The sequence below is a fragment of the Rutilus rutilus genome (genome assembly GCF_951802725.1).
Source record: "Rutilus rutilus genome assembly, chromosome: 7".
NCBI classification, from domain to species: domain Eukaryota; kingdom Metazoa; phylum Chordata; class Actinopteri; order Cypriniformes; family Leuciscidae; genus Rutilus; species Rutilus rutilus.
The window spans coordinates 30948760-30966986 of record NC_140221.1 but is presented as its reverse complement, the minus strand read 5'-3'; the positions used below and the strand labels follow the sequence as shown (position 1 = coordinate 30966986).

Below are 18227 nucleotides of genomic sequence, written 5' to 3'. Positions count from 1 at the left end.
GCAATTAAACTATCCAACTAATAAACAAAATATGAATGTACAGTCAAAAATATACAAGTCAAAATAAGTTATTTAAATTTGCAGTAACTTTTATAAGGGCTTCTACTTGTGAGCCACCACGTTGCTAGGCGCTTTTTGTTTTTGTTCTTCTGGAGAGCAGCGCACGTCAAACTTTCGGAAGTTTATTCTTGATGCATTATGTGACCATATTTCTTTTCAGAGACCATTTTTTTATTACAATTACTTGTACTAGTTATAAAGTCAACATTATTCACGGAGTATGAATCGATTAATAGGCGTTGTTTAGCAGTTGCCGTAAGGATTAAATGATAAAGTCCATCTAATAAAAACCGTGCCCTTGCTAACGTTAAGCCTAGTTTGTCCGTTTCGCCGAAATCTGTCTTGCTTTCCTTATACTGTTCAGTTGCAAAACAAGCCATGAGGAGAAAACTGCCTAAATGATATGCTTACGTGCGTTGTACTGAGTTTTTACTAGCCTAACGTTAGCTACCTGAAAAGTCTCCGGACTCTTCCTCGGGGTCAAGGCTTCATCGCTGATGATGGATCAATATCATATTTTGGAGGTTATCGGGGAAGGGTCATTCGGGCGAGTGTTCAAAGGCCGCAGGAAGTTTAGCGGCCAGGTGAGCACTGCATGTGCACCGCGGTGTCAGACAATCCTATTTCTTTAACGTTAAGTTACCCCCTGGAATTGATTTTAGGGGATATTTATACTTGGCCATATAGATTTTTTCTTACCATATAATAACACAGCATTTCCTATATTTAAGTTAAAACTCAGTCTGAACAGCAGAGAGAAAAAAAGAAAAACAGAACAGTGTTCAGCGCCTTAAAACGTCAGTCAGCCAATCAGAATCAAGCATTCTAGAGTCTCGTGATATAAATGTGAATAATTTGCTGGCCACTTTGTTGGATTATTCAGTTCTGTGTCTACATTACAGCAAATTGTGATATAATCTGGATGTTTTAATAATTGTCTGTGTTAGCTGTTTTTTTATTTTATTTTTTATCATAAAACGTCATATTAGCCACACATTCAAAAACCCTCACCTCCAAGACATTAAATACAAAGAAAACAACAAATATAATATAAACAGACTTTATTGAAGACAGAATCCCTCTCTGTCTGAGTAACATCAACACTTTTTTTCCTAGGTCGTGGCTCTGAAGTTCATTCCCAAAGTTGGCCGCACAGAGAAGGACCTGCGCAGTTTGAAAAGAGAGATTGACATCATGAGGGGGCTTAAGCATCCCAACATAGTGCTGCTTTTAGACAGCTTTGAGACAGAGAGGGAGGTATGACTGTCACGACCTACTCCCAAGTCATGCTATGTTTTCCACTGTTCCTGCAGTATAACCTGGTGCTTCCAGTGTAACGGCTTGTTGAATTAAATATAGCTCCCAGGGTTCACAATTTTAACATTCAAATTTCTAGGTAATAGTTCTCGTTGGCAAAGTGAATGATTAAACGTTAAGATACTGGTGTGGGTACAAAAGCAGTGAGCTTGTGACTTTGATCATCCCATAACCTGTGTAAATGAAAAAAGTATCAGTGAGAAGAGTTTAAAAAAAAGAAAAACAGGGCTGAATTTGAGTCAGAGGAATAATTAGAGCATGTATTCCTCTGACAGGTGGTGGTGGTGACAGAGTATGCAGAGGGTGAGCTGTTTCAAATCCTGGAGGATGATGGCAGTTTACCTGAAAATCAGGTACGTCAGTGGTCACACTGTTTTATCATAACCGCCAACTCAACGTTTTAGATAATTAATGTCATCATACTGGTGTATGAAGCTAGAACTATCTAAGACATTTAAATCTTTCTAGATTTTAAAAGCTAATAATATCCTCAGTAATGCATATAAGAAATTTAAGTATGTCATACAAATTAGAATAAACATTATATGTAGCCTAAGGTAAATGTATTTTTGGACAATGTATACAGTTTATCATATATTTCATCACTTTTATTTCTTTGACTTGATGCTATGCTGGATTTTCTGCTGCTTAGACCTCTTAACTGGGACACACTCACCTGCTAACCTGTTATCTTACATGTGTAGGTGTGTGAAATAGCCTGCCAGCTTGTTTCTGCCCTGTATTATCTGCACTCCCATCGTATTTTGCATCGTGACATGAAACCACAAAACATCCTGCTGGGAAAAGGAGGAGTAGTAAAGCTCTGTGACTTTGGGTCAGTGTTGCCAATTGGTACAATCACAAACTACTTTAGAAACTATATATATATATATATATATATATATATATATATATATGACAAGAACTCAGAGCTATCACATCAGTTGATATTGCACTGGTTTTGGCCATCCTTCTGTTAGACTGTCTCACAAATGAATTAGGTTGAATAGCTGTCAGTTGTCAGCTGTTAAATTTAAGGACACAATTAGATAATACCAATTTAGGTCAACCAATTACCAAGCAATGCTTAATTTTGTTCAGTCTGTGATGTAAAATGGTAGCATTGGCAATTAAAGAAAAAACACTTTAGCAAAACATGGTCAGGTCAAAGTGTCTGAATAATTTTATAAATTTATTAATTTTACTGGCAGTCCACTGTATGAAGAATTTTGGGGTATAATGTCACAGTATACTTTATTTTACTATCCTCACATAAATTAACTATAGTGTCCTGCACCCACTAGTAAAAAAAATATCAAAAATGATATCTGGTGTCTGAATAAATTTTGGTTTGACATAAATATATATATATATTCAGCTTAATGTGATCTCTAATAGCATAATGGTGTCATATTCTCGTGACTCTTCACAGATTTGCTCGTGCCATGAGTGTGTCCACCTTGGTGTTGACCTCTATTAAGGGGACGCCTCTCTACATGTCTCCAGAATTAGTGGAAGAGAAACCTTATGACCACTCAGCTGACCTTTGGTCTCTGGGCTGCATCCTCTATGAGCTCCACACGGGGGCGCCTCCGTTCTACACCAACTCCATCTTTCAGCTGGTGCAGCTTATAGTGAGAGATCCAGTCAAATGGCCAGAGAACATGAGCCAAGACTGCTTGGTACGGAGTAGTTACTTCCCACATGAAAACCTCTGACTCTGACTTTTAAATCGAATTAGTCTGATTTTGATTTAGTGTTTGACACACAGATCGAAAAAAAAAGTGTTGCTTTATGTCAGTATGCACTGGTTGTGGTAACATTAATTACTACCGAGTTTAAAACCCTTCTTTTCGATTGCTCTTTCTGTGGGTTCTCTTAATTTAGAGTTTTCTGAAGGGGTTGTTGATGAAAGATCCAGAGAAGAGGCTGTCATGGCCTGACCTGCTTCGTCACCCTTTTGTTGCAGATGGAGTTTTAAGTGAGGACTACTTACATTTTTATCATCCTATGAAATGGTATTTTCTTTGAAAAATCTTTTGAAAATATAAAATATATTTAATTACAATAATAATGTATTATAATGAAAATATCTTATTGTTACTAAAAGGGTGCCTTGTGCCGCTCATTGCTTTAACAGTGGTGTCAGATGAGGGTTCGAGCAACCCCCTTACAGTCCCACCCAGCCCAGACCGACAGGCCCTGAAACACCAGCAGGCTGCAGAGAAGACAACAGCACGCAATGGAGAGGGCAAACTACTGCGCAAAGCTAGAGAGCTTCGAGAGAAAGAGAAGACTAACAAACGGGTAAACTCATGCTAGCAACAAAGAAGTTTGTCTTTCTTCGTTTTCTGCGTTACGAGGTTATGACTCTGTCTTTTAGATGTCTTCCTGTCTGGTTTATTTTATTTTTGCTGTAAGATGAACTTTATTTAAATGAAACCAATGCTATCGTTGTTGGTGTGATTTGTGAAAATTCGACTATTTACATTATTATGGAATATGGGGAAAATGTGAATCAGCTGAGAAGGGCTTTCAAAGTATTAATTTCTGTGGAAGTGAAATAATCAAATTGTGTTGGCTGTTGTTTTACTAGGAGATTGCGAGTCAGACACGCTGTAAGACAGTTTCTGCTGGAGGAGCCCCCACCACTGGCCACTCATTGGGCAGCACCTTTTCAGTGTATCAAAATTCATCTCAGCCAGGAACCAATCAGCATCAAGCAAATGACAACAGTGTTACCAGGTAGTATTCCCATCTAGAATTTGAAAACCTGCGGGCCTCAACTTAAAAAAAGGGCAGATTAACAATGCTGCTGTGACAGTGAAATTGATGTTTTTGACCAGCGTGAAGGAATGAATATATTATAAATCCAAATGTAGAGAATTGAAATAGTCAAAAAGCCTGTTTAAACCAAGGGTAAAAGGAATCAGATTTTTCAAATATAAATTGTTCCCATGTTCCCTTTTGTTTTTAGGGTTCGCTCAGCTCCACATAAAGGCCAGATCAGTAGAGACTATGAGAGGGAGTTCCCTTCTGTAGAGGTGGGACCCCGGCAAGTTATGAAGCGCCTTGGACATGCGCGGACCAGTCTGGCTTCTGTCAGGATGGACAGTGAGGTTGTTATTTTAATCATTTAAAATTATATTGTGCATTTAGTTGGAGCACACTACTAATGTCAGATCTGTCACACAAGGTTTTGTTCCTGTTCTGCAGGAACAAGATATCGACAGTGATTCTGAGTGGCAACAATTGATTGAATTAAGTGACCAGGGCCCTGTGAACACCTCCATCCTTCCGAGGTTAAAAACCAAGCTGCTCTTCGCCAAAAAACAGGTAACGTTCTGTTAAATGTCACAAGTGCAGCTATTTGAACTGGGTAAGTGAGTGATTTAGTGTATTAAAGACTCACTGATCTGTCTAGCTATTGGTCAGGAAAGGTGAAGAGGCCTCTTCAATTCTACAGCCACTAAAGATCCTCAGGAACATTGTTCAGAGCTGTCAGTCCAGGGATGCTGAAACAGTGGGCAAGGAGTTGGAACTGCCTCATCTACTGTTCAACCTGATTGAGGACATCCTGAACATTCCAGATCTAATGCAGGTCAGACGCAAAAATGAATATGTATCTTCTATTCATCTGATTATTGTTTTAAACATATATTTTAATAATCTTGTTTTAAATGATTTGATTTTAATTTGTAAATGAAAATGTGAATTTATTCATTAATCATACTTGATTTCTGACTGATTATTATTTGCTAAAGGAATCCCAGGGTGAGATAATATTAGAAGATCTGATGAGTGTTCTCATAATGTACCTGGAAAAGAGCCCGGGCTGGGAGATAAAGGGCAGGAGGTATGGATTTATGAATCGTTTTTAATGTACAGAGTTACAGTACAGTTTTTTTTTTCTCCACTGAAATTGTTTTTACTTTCATTACTTCAGTAAATCTATTGTTCCTTTTTTAAAATGAAAGAATATTTAGTGTTAATTGCAGAACTCTTTGTTAGGCTGTCGTTATCTCTACTGCTGCTGGGCTTTTAGTGAAATTTTAATCTTAGTGTTATTTTATGAAAAAATATTTTTTTTCTCATCAGAGCTGAGGATCTCTGTCAGCTATTTATTTCTGTATTTCTCTGTCGTGTCCAGAAGCATTCAGCGGTAAGTGCCTCTGTATGAACGATTTTCTCCCTAGTTTGTGTCAAATGCAATTTTAATCTGAAAAAACGAAGTGCAAAAATCGTAGGATGTCTGGTTTCATTTGCATTACGCTTGTGATTTTGTGGTCTCTCCTACAGCTTTTGGCAACAGCAGTCTTAACCTTGTTCACTCACCGTGGTATAGCTGTGAATGTTGGTATAGAAAGGCTTACAAGCTTTTTAGGGAATATTTTGACAGACACGGCAGAGGTATAGTTCCATTATTTAAACTGTGAATAAGGGTTAACTCTGTTTGGAGTAATTAATGTCATAGATGTGATGAAATCCAGTGTAGTCATTCCCCACTCTTTCTCTTTCTTTTCCTCTCCCCCTCCCACCATCTGTCTGCTCTCTCTTTTTCTTTCGCATAGGCACATAACCCCTTACCTGCAGGTTGGGGCATGTGTGACGGCCTTCTGTCACTGATTCTCCACAGACTGTCCGAGGTAATTCCTCTCACATTAATTCCCCTAAAATCTGTGCTGTGTTAATTAGAGATTGACCAATAATCGGTTTGACTGAATAATTGGTTTTCAATTGTTTAATATTGGATTTACAATAAATAACACCATTTGAAGTCTCTTAGGAGCAGCACCCAATAACGGTATTTACAGATAAAGAAGCTAATGGATTACTGAACTTTTTTTATATACACATATTATATAATATATAACAGAATGTGATTATCATTGATAAGTACTAGCTAATATCGCATATTGTCCTATTTGTTATTGTTGTAATGTAATGATCATTGAATTATTATTAGTTATTTAGTTAAGCTAGAAATAAATCAACAATTAAACCAGTTTGGCATATCGTTCATGGGACACTTAAACATCTGTATCTCTAAAAAAATGACTATTGGTCATACGTGTCTTAATGATATACAAGTAGGGACACATTTTTTCTTCCATATTGTGACATGCATCCGAGTGTAGTGGATTAAAGAAGAAAAATGTAGGGAGGGGACTTGGTTCTTTCCATCGATTGTTTATTTTGAGATGTGGGCACTGTACTTGAAAATGAAAGCGAGTTTACTGTCAATTGCGGAGGGGCATATGTTAACCACAAAGAAGTCGCTTCACCAGAAAATCGAGTTAAGAGATTTTGATTAAAAGTTACAAGGTTGAAATTAAAAAAGAAAAATGAAACGCATGCTCAGAATCATGATCAATAATATGCATTTACAAAATAGATTCATTTTAGGGTGAAAAAGGTGAATTTTCTGGATAAAGAAATAAAATGATTTCTTTTTCCTTCACTGATGAAAGTGTGAAAGCAGCTCACTGCTCGACTTTCAGGACTCAGAGCTTTGGCCCTGTTTGTGGGCTAAAGTGAACACCACACTGGAAAACACAACATCCCAGAGATGCCATTTCTCTCCTAATGGTACTGAACACCAAGAGAACATTCACTTATTTATATATTGTAGCTTTAATATACCAGTCATTTAATAACATACATTTGCCTCTGTTTTTCTCACAGGTCTGTATGTGTTCCTCTCTCTCGCTTTATTGGTTTTCTCCAGCAATCCATACAACTGTGTGGCTCTCCTGTCAGATAACTCCACAAACTGCTCTTCTGCCCTCAGCCACCTTCTCACCACCAGTTGGTGAGCATCAAACATCACCTTAAAGCCTTACTATGGTGTCAAACAGTTTCTTTTTTTAATATTAGTGCTCATTTGAAGTGAATCTCTCAGTAGTTTACAGTATATTTCTCATTTTATACCTCACAGCAGCGCTGCATTGCTTGAGCACGGCCTATTCTGGGGTGACTCAGAAATAAACAGCATATCAGTGATGAGCTGTCATCTTCTCTGCATCCCCTTCTCTTTGGAGTTATCCTTAGAAACATTTCTGTCTGTTCTCCGATCGTATCAAAGCGCAAATATTGTGGCCGGTCTAGTGCAGGTATGGTTTAAAAAATACTCCAGTATTTTCAGTATGTTCAATATCGGAAATGTAATTTTTGTATTTCTTATTTTTCTGCTGACTTGTCGTCTTGTTCAGATGATTCAAACTCTTCCCGTTGCCCTGGTGGAGCTTCCGCTGTGTCTTCTAAATCGTCTACTGCTATCTGACCCACAGCACACCGCTCCATGCCTTATCACTGCAGCCCAGGCCTCCGCTTTCCTCCCTCACAGCACAGAAAGCCCAAACAATGGAGCAGACCACACGCAGTATCAACTTAACCACTTCGGGAATGGTGTGGAGCAATTTAAGAGCAATAGAATTGCAAAGAAAACCAAGATGGATCAAATCAAAGGTGACATCAATTCGAAGAAGAGGTTACAGCGGCTCAAAGGCCATGTAGATGCATCTAAGGAAAAAAATGATTCCCTAAAGGCTCAACACCAGCCATCCAAAAGCAAGACTGAAAAGTTCAGGGAGGTGCAACCAAAAACCAAAATATATCCGCAGAAGACCATGGAACATCTAAGAGAGAAAATCGAGCAGCAGAGCGGTTGTATACAGGAGCTCATGGACAGTTTGGAGATCCATGGCAGTTCAGCAGGACGTCCCCAAGATCTCTCAGCTCAGCAAGGGTGCAGCATCAGCTGGCTCATGGACAGTCTGGAGGAGTTACGGAGAAGTGGCGATCACCCCAAGGTCTCCACGGCTAAAATTCGATCCTCACCAGAGGAGGTCAGAACAGCAAGTTCTCTGTTGGCTGTCCTGCTACAAAGTGAAGTTCTCTGTGGGTGTGCAGTGGAACTTCTTATCCTTCTCTCCCAGCTAACACTTCATCTCACCCATCAATCTCCCTTCTTTGTTCCCGTCAAAATCACCCAACTGCGGCTTGCATTGCGCCACCGAGATGATGGAATCCGAGCCGCATGCTGTGGCTTGCTGGGCCGCCTGGGCTCAGGTGTCCGGCAGGTCATCAATGAATCAAAGTTTGACCTATTCCTGGACCTGTTAGGTTGCCTGTGCGATCCTGCTTCATCTGTTCGTAGGACGGCCTGCAAGGCGGTGGGAAACTGGCTAAGTGTAACGGGAAGAACCGATCTAAATATTTCCAGTAAAGGTTTCAAGAATACAACTGACATAAATGCCTTGTCGGCACAAGACAAATCGAGGAGGACACCAGCAATTGAAGGCGTCAGACATAGTGAGGAAGACGTATGGACGGAGCTCGCCATAGGAGCCGCCCCTCCCCTCGTGTCACTGCTGTCAGATGCTGATAATGTCATTCGACAGCACTGCTGTGGGGCCTTGGGTAACCTGGCTGCTTTCAGCGGAGGGGATGGAGCACTTCTCAATGTAGATGCTCCAGGCTTGATTCTCCAAACTGCCTGTAATGATTCCCATCATGCAGTGCGACGGGCAGCTGTGGCCACTCTGCGTGTGTTTAGCCAACGAAACACATTGCTACAGGTAAGAGCAGTGTGAAAAGAGCAGTTTTCATTAACATATTTAGATGTTTTCTATACAATATAATTAAGAGAGTAATGGGATTCATTGCACTCCTGTATAGTCAGACAAAGAGTGCAGTTCTTGTTGAATTGTTTTTAAACACTGATGCAAAATTAATATAGAGCTGCTTGTGTGCTGTATTGCATCATTTTGACAATTGTGCAAAAAAAAAAAAAAAAAAATTGAAAGACAGACAAAGCTGGTTGGGGGAAAAAATCCTTACTGTCATTTTCACATTTTCTCCTTCCCTTCCTCAAGGCTCTGAGGTCTCTAGATGCAGGAAGAAAACTCTGTCGCACATCCCAAAGCTCTTTATTTCAGAGGGATTATCAATGGCTTGTCAGCAAGTTGGACGGGTCAGTTGAAGGAAAAGCATAAATGTCAGCCTCATAGTTTGTGTGTAAGAGAGAGGATGTAATCTCACATTATCTAAAAATGGGTTCTGTGACTGGGAAAGCTTTCTTTTTGTCTGTATTTATTTGATCTGTGATCAAAAGATTTTGACTGAATTTGAATCTGTTATGTATTTTGAGAAAATGGCAGTGACTCAGAAACACCCTCAAAATAACATTGTCTTACATTTAAAAGTGCATTTAGATGTATTTCAAATATAAGGTTTTTTTATTCAGCAAATGTTTGCCTTTTTGATTCACATACGTTACATTTAAAAAGGTTGCGATGAGTGTTTGGTCTTTTTTTTCTGTTTATAATAACACAACTTCTCTTGCATTTTTATGATGTAACTAATTTGCCAGCCTTACTTGTATTTATTATTTCAAACTGTTTTATATAAATTTACTTAAGCTCAAATAGTTAATTGTCTGTATATATAGGCTATATATCGAAAAATCCGATATATATTTCGGTCTATCGAAAGGCTATCCAAAAAGGATTTATTGTTATGATGTAAATGTAATCTGTACGTGTGAAATATTGTGAAATCCATTTAGTCAACTTAATGAATAAATCGATAGCATTTCCTAAAATTTTGTCTGTCTTGTCTGTTTTATGTGTAATTTTTAGTTTAGTTTAGTTTTTTTTGTCTTCACTGGATAGGCTATATCGTCTCACCATGTCAAAATTTGTTTTGTTTTTAAGATGGCTATTTTACCGGAGATTTATCTGAGACGACTTGAAACTCTTCATACGTATTTGCCACAAGAAAAGCCTTTTGACTCGTAAAACATTTTTTTTTTAATTAACGTTGTTTTTTAGGAAGAATGATTTTATCTGAATTTTATTAAAAAAAATCTGAATTCCAGTCATTTCCAGTATCCTGACCATACAAAAGTAACTTACCAGTGAAACATCAGGTTGTTTGACGCGTGAGACAGACTAAACGAACACGAGAGTAAAATATTAAATAGCGGGCAGATTTGTTTTGATTATTAACAAAACGATATAAGAACACTTAAAAAACTTCAGATAGATTTGTTACAATGCGTAGTACATTTTCAAAGAAAAAGGGAACCGGGATTGTAGTGTGTGAATAAATTTAATTAGGCTATTTTTGATATTGTGTGATTATTTAAATGCTCTAAAAAATGACACTCACAATTTTTTTCTAACACTCGTGTACATATGTTTAGGCTACTTTAATTTTATAGGCTATAGCTATCGGATGGCGATCATATGTTACCGCCTCAGTGTGAAAACAACAAACATGAAGACTAAATTCAAATACTGTTGTGTTCAACAGTATTTTATTTGGAGAGATATTTAACAATAAACAAGACTGATCGGTGTTCAGAAACTATACATTGCCTGTGAACCGTACCCGTTAAAACGGATATTTGCCTACAAAAATATGAATGAAATGCGCTACACAGAAATAAGACTTTTGACGGGACGAAAAAATAGGTTCTGTCGGGGTTTTATAACAATAATTATTAAATGAAAAAAAAAAAAAAAAACTGGATGTTTAGGACTTTCGGGATACAAAAGGCAGAATGGTTAATAATAAAAAATAACAAGTATATGTTTTAGACATGCTACGTTGCTATTAGAATTGTTCTAGGCTATTCTTTTTAATCCTTCTCTCTCTCTCTCTCTCTCTCTCTCTCTCTCTCTCTCTCTCTCACACACACACACACACACACACAACGTAACTGACACCGTCTATGAGGTTTTTTTTATGTCATTTGAGTTTCTTTTTCCTCCACATCGTGCATTAGTGAGGATATGGGAATAGCTCTGCTCCATTTGGCTTGCAGAGCTGTAAACAAATTTCCGGCCAAACAAGGGATAAACTCAGTTTATCCGTTAAACGCAAGGTCTACATATTAAGCCCTAGAAATCTCGTATGAAGCCATCATCGCCACCATGCAAAGTTGCTGACATAAATCACTTTATTTGAATTCAATGGAATAACAGGAAACACAAAGAATTAATCGGAGACGATACATCGAAATGCCTGGTACAAAATGACTAGTCTTAGTATTATAGCTGGTGTAAACTCTTGGAAATCTTGTGCCTTAATTTTGGGTTGTAAAAAAAAAAATTCTCAACTTCACAAAATGACCGTATAACACAGCGCATAATTAGCTATATTTCATAAACATGATTGTATACCGCCAAGGAAAGCATATGTCTCGATATGCTATGCTCTCTCAGTATCTAGGTTGCTTATTTAGAGGAATTAAACGATATTTGTAATATTGCTATGTAGTATTAAGGTACACACACGACACTTCGGTAAAAATGCCCTCAAAGGAATAAATAGGAAGAATAAAGAGTAACTAATCAAAGCCTGATTTGCAGTTGATTTCTTTGTTATTGTTGTAATTGTGATAAATGCATGTCTCCTATTTGAGCAAGTAGAAAATCAGAGTCACTAGACAGGTTTACCAGAATAAACTCCTGAAATTGACTAAATTGTAAACATGAAAATCATAACATTTGTCAAGGATTGTGCATGATCGCAATTGCAAAAAATTCATAACTTGAGTCATTTACATTGTTGATGAAATATTGCTAAGACGCTGGGAAGTCTGCAATTCTAAAGCCACCACAATCATTTCAGTGATTATTAAAAAAAAAGCTGTATCACTACAAAGATTGTACTTTCTGTCCCCCAACACACACTTGTACATTAGAGCAAACAAGCTATATAAAATCACAAACCCTGATTGTAGTCGCAATAACAGCAGAGACATTGGGCCAAACAGTAGTTTGTGAATCAAATGCAACTCATTCATCTCTAATGAAATGTGTTAGCCAAGAGAATATAAAATTGGGCTTCTTAAGCAAGAAAGACATGTCATTCAGATGAAAGAAAAACAAACATTTTTTTTGTAAAGAGCCATGAAATCTTCTGCATGCAAGATTCGAAATACAAGAAATCAACACACATAACATTATTAGGCAGTGCCATATCTTCAGCAGTTACAAACTGACATACCTCCATGACTTTGGACATAAATCGTATATACCTGAGCTGCAGGACTAATCTAAAATTGGGAATTCAAAAACACATCTTCAGGTTCTTTATTCCTGAGGGAAATTCGTTTTGAGAAGTGCTTCCCCTGAAACTCAATATATAAGAAACAGATTGCTTTTAATATCAGTGCTTATTCCTTATTTAATATACGAAAAAAAAAAAAAAAGGAAGTATCAATGTTGTACTAATAGTAGGCTACATCATTAGTATTAGTACCATAAATGTTGAAACTGCTAATAAATAAATTTTACAAAAAAAATCGAACAAAAGAACTCTGTATAAATTAAGATCAATGCAGGTCATATGCAGAACTTGTGATATTACCTTACAGCCTTTTCTAAATAAATGAAGATGCGTTCAAGTCTATCTTGCCTTGTTCGGTGTTTATTTCTGTCAATCGTAAATGCTCTGTTGTTAAAGCTCATTCATGAAACCGAGAGGACGAGTCGTCTAGCCACTCTTGAGAAAAGCAAGAGAAAAGAAAAAACGGCTGTCGTTACAGTCAAAGACATAATCACAGTGCATATTAACTGATTTGGAGTTATTTCTGAGAAAGTGGATGTCTGTGCTGCAGCTGTTGATGGACTTTGTCAGTTTGTAACGAAAATGAAATGATTGAGTAACGTGCAATAGTACAACCTCCACCACATCCTAAAAACATTCAGTCAGAAAACATTCCAACTCAAATCTCCATTGCCTATCAGACTGCTTACAATTCTACTTGCAGGACCATCGTCAGGTGGTCGAGCTTTTGGTCAGGCGCTGGTTTCCTGTTTGAGGCGTTGGCTGCGGGCCTTGTACACCTCAATCAGGAGGTCTTTCACGTACTGGATCTCCCGTTCCACCGATTCTGCTTTGTCCCGTAGCTCACGGTTTCTCCCCTCCAGACCATGAAGCTGTTCCTCCAACGTGTCCAACTCCGCTCGCTTCCTTTGACGATACCTGTTCAAAACAATTAATACAGAGGAAAGTCAGAAATTGTCAGACTTTTCCCGTTTACTTAGATAATTGTGGTCGTTTTTAAATCCCACAAGCAGCTACATTGCAATGCTCACAGGCATTGTAGTCTGAAGCATAATACAATTCTCTGTTAAGGATTTTGTACTTTCACAGCTAAGTGTCACTTCAAAAAGCCACCAACTTTTCTATATTCGCTCATGTAGAATACATTTAACATCATTACGACTGAAAATACTATACCTGTGAGCTGCAGTCTTGTTCTGGTCTCTCTTCTTCTGTTTGCGTTGACCGTGGTTCCCTTCAATTAGTGGCTCTTCAAGGTCTGGTTTCACAATGCAGGGGTCGTCTTTCAGCACACAGACTCCTCTGGCACACGGGGACACCATTTCAGGTCCGTGGCGGTCACCGCTCAGGCAGTCGGGGCCTTGGGCTTCGAGAAAGCTGCAGTGGAAGTTATGTTGCCGGTGAATCTCTACGCTCTCCGCCTTTACTGGGTCATTGATGGCCCCAAGAAAGCTGTGGTAGGCCTCTTCTTGGGATGTACTTTGGAGGAAAGAGCTTTCATTGGGTTCGGACTTCCAGGGGATGTCGGCCTTCTCGTCGCTAGCACCATTCTTCACTTCGCCCATCATCTCCATCTCTGCGCTTCCTCCTATGCCGCTTAAATTGACTTCTCTGACACCATACATCATCATTTCGTCTTTCTTGTGGGGAATTTGAACGGGTCCGCTAAAGTTGTACCCGCCGCCGCCGCCGGCCTTGCTCGCACTGCCGGCCTCTTCCGTGTAGCGGCAGTTCTTCTCTTCTTTGGGTAAAATGGCGCACCTCCTGATCTCCACTGCACTGCCTAGGCAGTAGCCTTTGCCTACCACCCGTTCATCTTCAGCACAGCTGTAGCTCCCACCAGGCGCAACAGCTGAGTTACCTGAGGAATTTCCTTTGGAACTCCAGATGCTACTCTCGTAACTGTCACCCACCCTCACCCCATCGGGAACTCTCTTGCGGCTGCAGACGTTGCTGTTGGGGCGGCTGCAACTGTAAGGGGCATGTCTAGGAATCTTGGTACGGCCAATGGGACCCCCACAAAAGCTCAGCAAGTCAAGTTCCCCAGTTGCCAGGGTAACAAGTAGAGGGCTGGATTCGGATTGGTTGGAAGTAGAATATGATGCGTAGGGCAACTGGTAATACGACGGTGGACCAACTGCCGTTGGACCCTTGTCGCATTTGCCCAGTTTGGAGGCTTTTTCTGGGAGTGGGTCAGACAGGAAGTAATCCTCCAGCTGAGCAAGCTCCTCTTGCAGCAGAGAGGTCATGACCTCCAAATCTGAGGGCACCTGGATGTCATGCTGGAGGGGCGAGGGGGGAAGGGATGCATTGGGGGAGGGAGAGGAGTGAGGGGTTGGGAGGTAAGAGGAGAAATCTACTTCTTCCGTCATCCAGTCACTAAGACCATCACCTATGGGGAAAACAGAGTTCAACATGTTAATCATTGGCCTAGAGATCCAATGTAGCACAATTATTTCAACCAAATAAACAACTATACCGGTAGTATTTTAACAACCCGTTAAAAAAAAAAATCTAATTACATCTCAATGCGCTTACTAAATCCAAAATGTGAAAGGCAGCATTAAACTAGCACGTCATCTACAAATAATATAAAATAGATCCACGTTGGTAGTTTTACTCACTGTTCAAGGAGAACGAAATGTGCTGCAGTGCGGTGCCCACCTGAAACTGGGAAAAATAAAAAACTGTATTCACTGCAACTCACCAATTAAGTGCTGTTTCTCCTCTGGCCCCTCCCCTCTGCGCCCCTCCGATTGGCTGTGGTTAGCCTGTGGGTGAGAGAGAGTGAGGGGGTCTGCCGGGCAGACGAGTAGAGTCTTCCAAATAGGTGCTGACATTGTCATCATCCTGTCCGTTGATCCTACGATTCAAATGTCCGAGCTTACAGTGCACGATAGTGAAGTTTGAGAGTTGAGCCACAGAAAACAGGGCTGGGTGAGCATTATGAAACCTAAAAAAAAGGGAAAATTTGATGAGGGACAGCGTGTTAAAACGCATTGTCTATGGAGGTTTCGGTCTATCTTGTATTGAGAAGACACTATCACACCAACATGATTCTTTGCTAAAGTAGGATGGAGGAGGAAAAAAAATCATTATGTCCTAGTTGGTGGGACTTTCCATTCTAAACTTATCCTGCCTCTTCTAAAATATCTTAAAATATCTCCAACTGACCATGAATTCATATTTTTAGGTTGATAACAATGAGAGATACAGTGCACACTGAGTAAAATAACCATAACCCCCCAATATTCCTAAAGCATCAGCTAAGACACACTGGTGATTAGCGAGGGACCAATTTAGAAAACTACCACTCTTCCATCCATCAAAGTCCCTTGTGCTCACTTAGGGGAGCTCTACTGAGATCCTAGAGAAGCAGGCGAATGCTCTACTTGTGTGAAATTTATTAGCAGACTAAATATACAACACACACACAAATGTAAAACTTCTTCAGATCATATTTTGGATCATGCCCATAATAAATCACAATATCAAGAACTTTTAAAACGTTTCTTTTTTTATTTATATATATCTGTAGTGCTTATTTCTACAAGTTATCGGCACTATCTTTTGTTTGTGTGATGCAACTTAAGGTAGTACCTCCAAACGCCCCAATAACCTTTGCACCTACACTGAAGTCCAGTTTGTTTACAGTCTAAGGTCAGACACAGGACAACGTTTTATGCTGACAGAATCATTAGAGACAAGTCTGAATGCAATGGCAAACAGCAGAAACAAAGCCTTTTCTTTTGCAATCAAGTATTTAAAAAAGGAATTCTTTCTAGCAGTATGGCAGATGCATACGATGCACATCCTCTGAACTGGATGTCTGGATGTCTGAACTTGGCCAGCACGTGGGTTGCAATCTATGACGTAATGCGAAACCAAAGACAGCAAATCTTCGTGAAAGCTTTGAAAACGACTCATGCTTTTTCTCAAAGGCAATTTCTAAGAAAAGAAAAACAACATCCGCTGCATGCAACATGAAACTATACAATAATGTGGCAGATATGGATGACGCAAATGGACAAAAGAACAACTTTTGCTAAGACATAATGACAGGGAACCTGTGTAGCCCTGAGAACTATTGTTTAAAAAAATCAGGTAATGTATCTGCATAATATTAATAATCACTCTATAAAACCCACAGACAAGATGTTCAACAAACAAGTATCACTTCAAAGTGCATAAAATAATGGATTGTGTCTCACAATAAATTCAACATGTGAACATGCTAATTAAATAGGTCAAAATGATTATTGTGTGATCATTCCTAAAGTTACAAACCTGTGTAGCAACGATTAAAAGAGCTAAAGCGAGTTTCTGAAACTTTTCTAATAAGACAGCAATGTGCATAAAACAACATCGCCTGAAGCGCTGTTACAAGTGTGACAACATGTTTAACAACAGTTAAACAAAAGCAATACACCCAAAAAGTGCAAGCCAAGAGACAAAACAACAAATGTCTGACAAAAAGCAGCAAAGTAATAAGTTGCACTTACTCCATTCTTGCTTAAATGTTGTGGGTTTGGGGTGCGTTGCAAGTGCAAAGCACGGCGTTTCTTTAGGATCGAAGACTTTACTAAATTAAAAAGCCATGTCTCCTCCGGAGTGTCTAGGACTGAAGTGCTGTTGGTCTTGCTTTGTTGTGATGGAGTTGATGACTGAGAATCGGCTAATTGAGTCAATGCATCAGGTCACCCACACCTAGCAACCAGCTGCGTCACGCGGTCGGTCAGCCCCCAGTGCTATAGATTCCTCCGCCCTATGGATGTATTGGTCGAGATAAATTTCACACTTCGGGCCGGTGAAAACGCCCACAAGATTTAGGACTCACTTTCTCAACAACTTCCGAGAAAACACAAAATCCCGTTGGCCTGTCCTCAACTTGAACATACTACGGTTTTAAAGCTCTGAGAGAAGAATATGTGATGAAAGCGGCTGTTCACTGGAGTTTGGATGATTATCATACAGTTGCAGTATCTGGTTATGCATGAAAAATTCATATCATACCACGCATAGCATACACTGCCGTTCAAATATGTATTGTTTCACGGGGACTACTTGATTTCTTCTAGCGAGGAAGAACACTTTCTGCTACCCAGGAGATACGTGGCTGTTGTTGCAGCTTAGTTGCATCAGCGCTTCAAGCTGCAAGCAGATTCGCTGGACGGACTGATCCTGGTCGTGCTGCGATTGGCTGGAGAGGAACTGTTGTCTTCCCTTATTGGCTGCCGCTAGAGAGACGTTGCTTCCCAGTGGTCTTCGGTTTTCCACTCTCCGTGCACATGTTTCACGTAAACATCCCGAGAGCAAATTCTGAAAGTGGTTAAACTTTCATGTCGCGGAAGGGCAGTTTACGGAACTTTACTGACAAAACATTGTAACATTTGTTGTGGCATTTGCTGATACGCGTTTTGGACGGTTCCCACTTGACTAACGCTGTATTTAGCGGTTCAGTTGAGTTGTAGCCTACTAAGTTCTGTAAATGTACGATTTTTATTTTCATTTCAACTGTAGGGTGATTAAATTTTGCAATCTACATGTCGACTGACTTGGTGTGTGGACAATTAGCGCAAATAGGCTTCAGTAGTTCAGGTTTATTATTATTATTATTGTATAAAGCAGCTTATTTACGTGTTTACATGTTCCCTTAATTAACTGAAGAGATTTAAAAACATCCATTATAGTTTAAATGAACACTATTTACATTCTAATGTAGTGTGTGTAACAGGTGCGTCTTTAACGTCATTATTTCCACTTCAGCA

General features: G+C 39.3%; 2 protein-coding genes across 3 annotated transcripts; one reads left to right on the top strand and one right to left on the bottom strand.

The window, feature by feature from the left end:
• The first annotated feature begins 170 nt into the window (after positions 1-170).
• Positions 171-11047, top strand: stk36 (serine/threonine kinase 36 (fused homolog, Drosophila)). 2 transcript variants are annotated; one of them, XM_084413282.1, is made up of 20 exons: positions 171-644; positions 1177-1317; positions 1653-1730; positions 2082-2212; positions 2810-3059; positions 3265-3358; positions 3518-3684; positions 3974-4122; positions 4355-4496; positions 4594-4713; positions 4802-4978; positions 5142-5233; positions 5476-5539; positions 5677-5787; positions 5949-6023; positions 6849-6966; positions 7063-7189; positions 7316-7490; positions 7590-8957; positions 9255-11047. In XM_084413282.1, exons 1-20 carry the CDS (start codon positions 558-560, stop codon positions 9372-9374), a joined length of 3786 nt encoding a protein of 1261 aa, XP_084269408.1. In that variant the 5' UTR covers positions 171-557; the 3' UTR covers positions 9375-11047. The 2 variants fall into 2 exon arrangements, with proteins under 2 accessions (XP_084269408.1, XP_084269407.1); XM_084413281.1 differs by having other exon boundaries at positions 7316-8957.
• Positions 11048-11326: 279 nt separating this feature from the next.
• atf5a (activating transcription factor 5a) lies at positions 11327-17689 on the bottom strand. The gene is made up of 4 exons (XM_084413283.1): positions 16962-17689; positions 15167-15412; positions 13636-14851; positions 11327-13377 (listed from the first exon to the last, which is right to left on the bottom strand). The coding sequence occupies exons 2-4, from the start codon at positions 15306-15308 to the stop codon at positions 13191-13193; spliced, it is 1545 nt and encodes a 514-aa protein (XP_084269409.1). The 5' UTR covers positions 15309-15412; positions 16962-17689; the 3' UTR covers positions 11327-13190.
• Positions 17690-18227: the final 538 nt, after the last annotated feature.

What these genes read in the sequence shown, in the direction of transcription:
- atf5a (XM_084413283.1), bottom strand. Translation starts at nt 15,308, where the DNA reads ATGATGACAATGTCAGCACCTATTTGGAAGACTCTACTCGTCTGCCCG. An exon ending in GGAGAAACAGCACTTAATTG is followed by an intron (nt 14,852 to 15,166) that starts GTGAGTTGCAGT and finishes TTTTCCCCATAG; the next exon opens with GTGATGGTCTTAGTGACTGG. An exon ending in AACAAGACTGCAGCTCACAG is followed by an intron (nt 13,378 to 13,635) that starts GTATAGTATTTT and finishes TGTTTTGAACAG; the next exon opens with GTATCGTCAAAGGAAGCGAG.
- stk36 (XM_084413281.1), top strand. Translation starts at nt 558, where the DNA reads ATGATGGATCAATATCATATTTTGGAGGTTATCGGGGAAGGGTCATTC. An exon ending in ACATTCCAGATCTAATGCAG is followed by an intron (nt 4,979 to 5,141) that starts GTCAGACGCAAA and finishes TATTTGCTAAAG; the next exon opens with GAATCCCAGGGTGAGATAAT. An exon ending in GTGTCCAGAAGCATTCAGCG is followed by an intron (nt 5,540 to 5,676) that starts GTAAGTGCCTCT and finishes TCTCTCCTACAG; the next exon opens with CTTTTGGCAACAGCAGTCTT.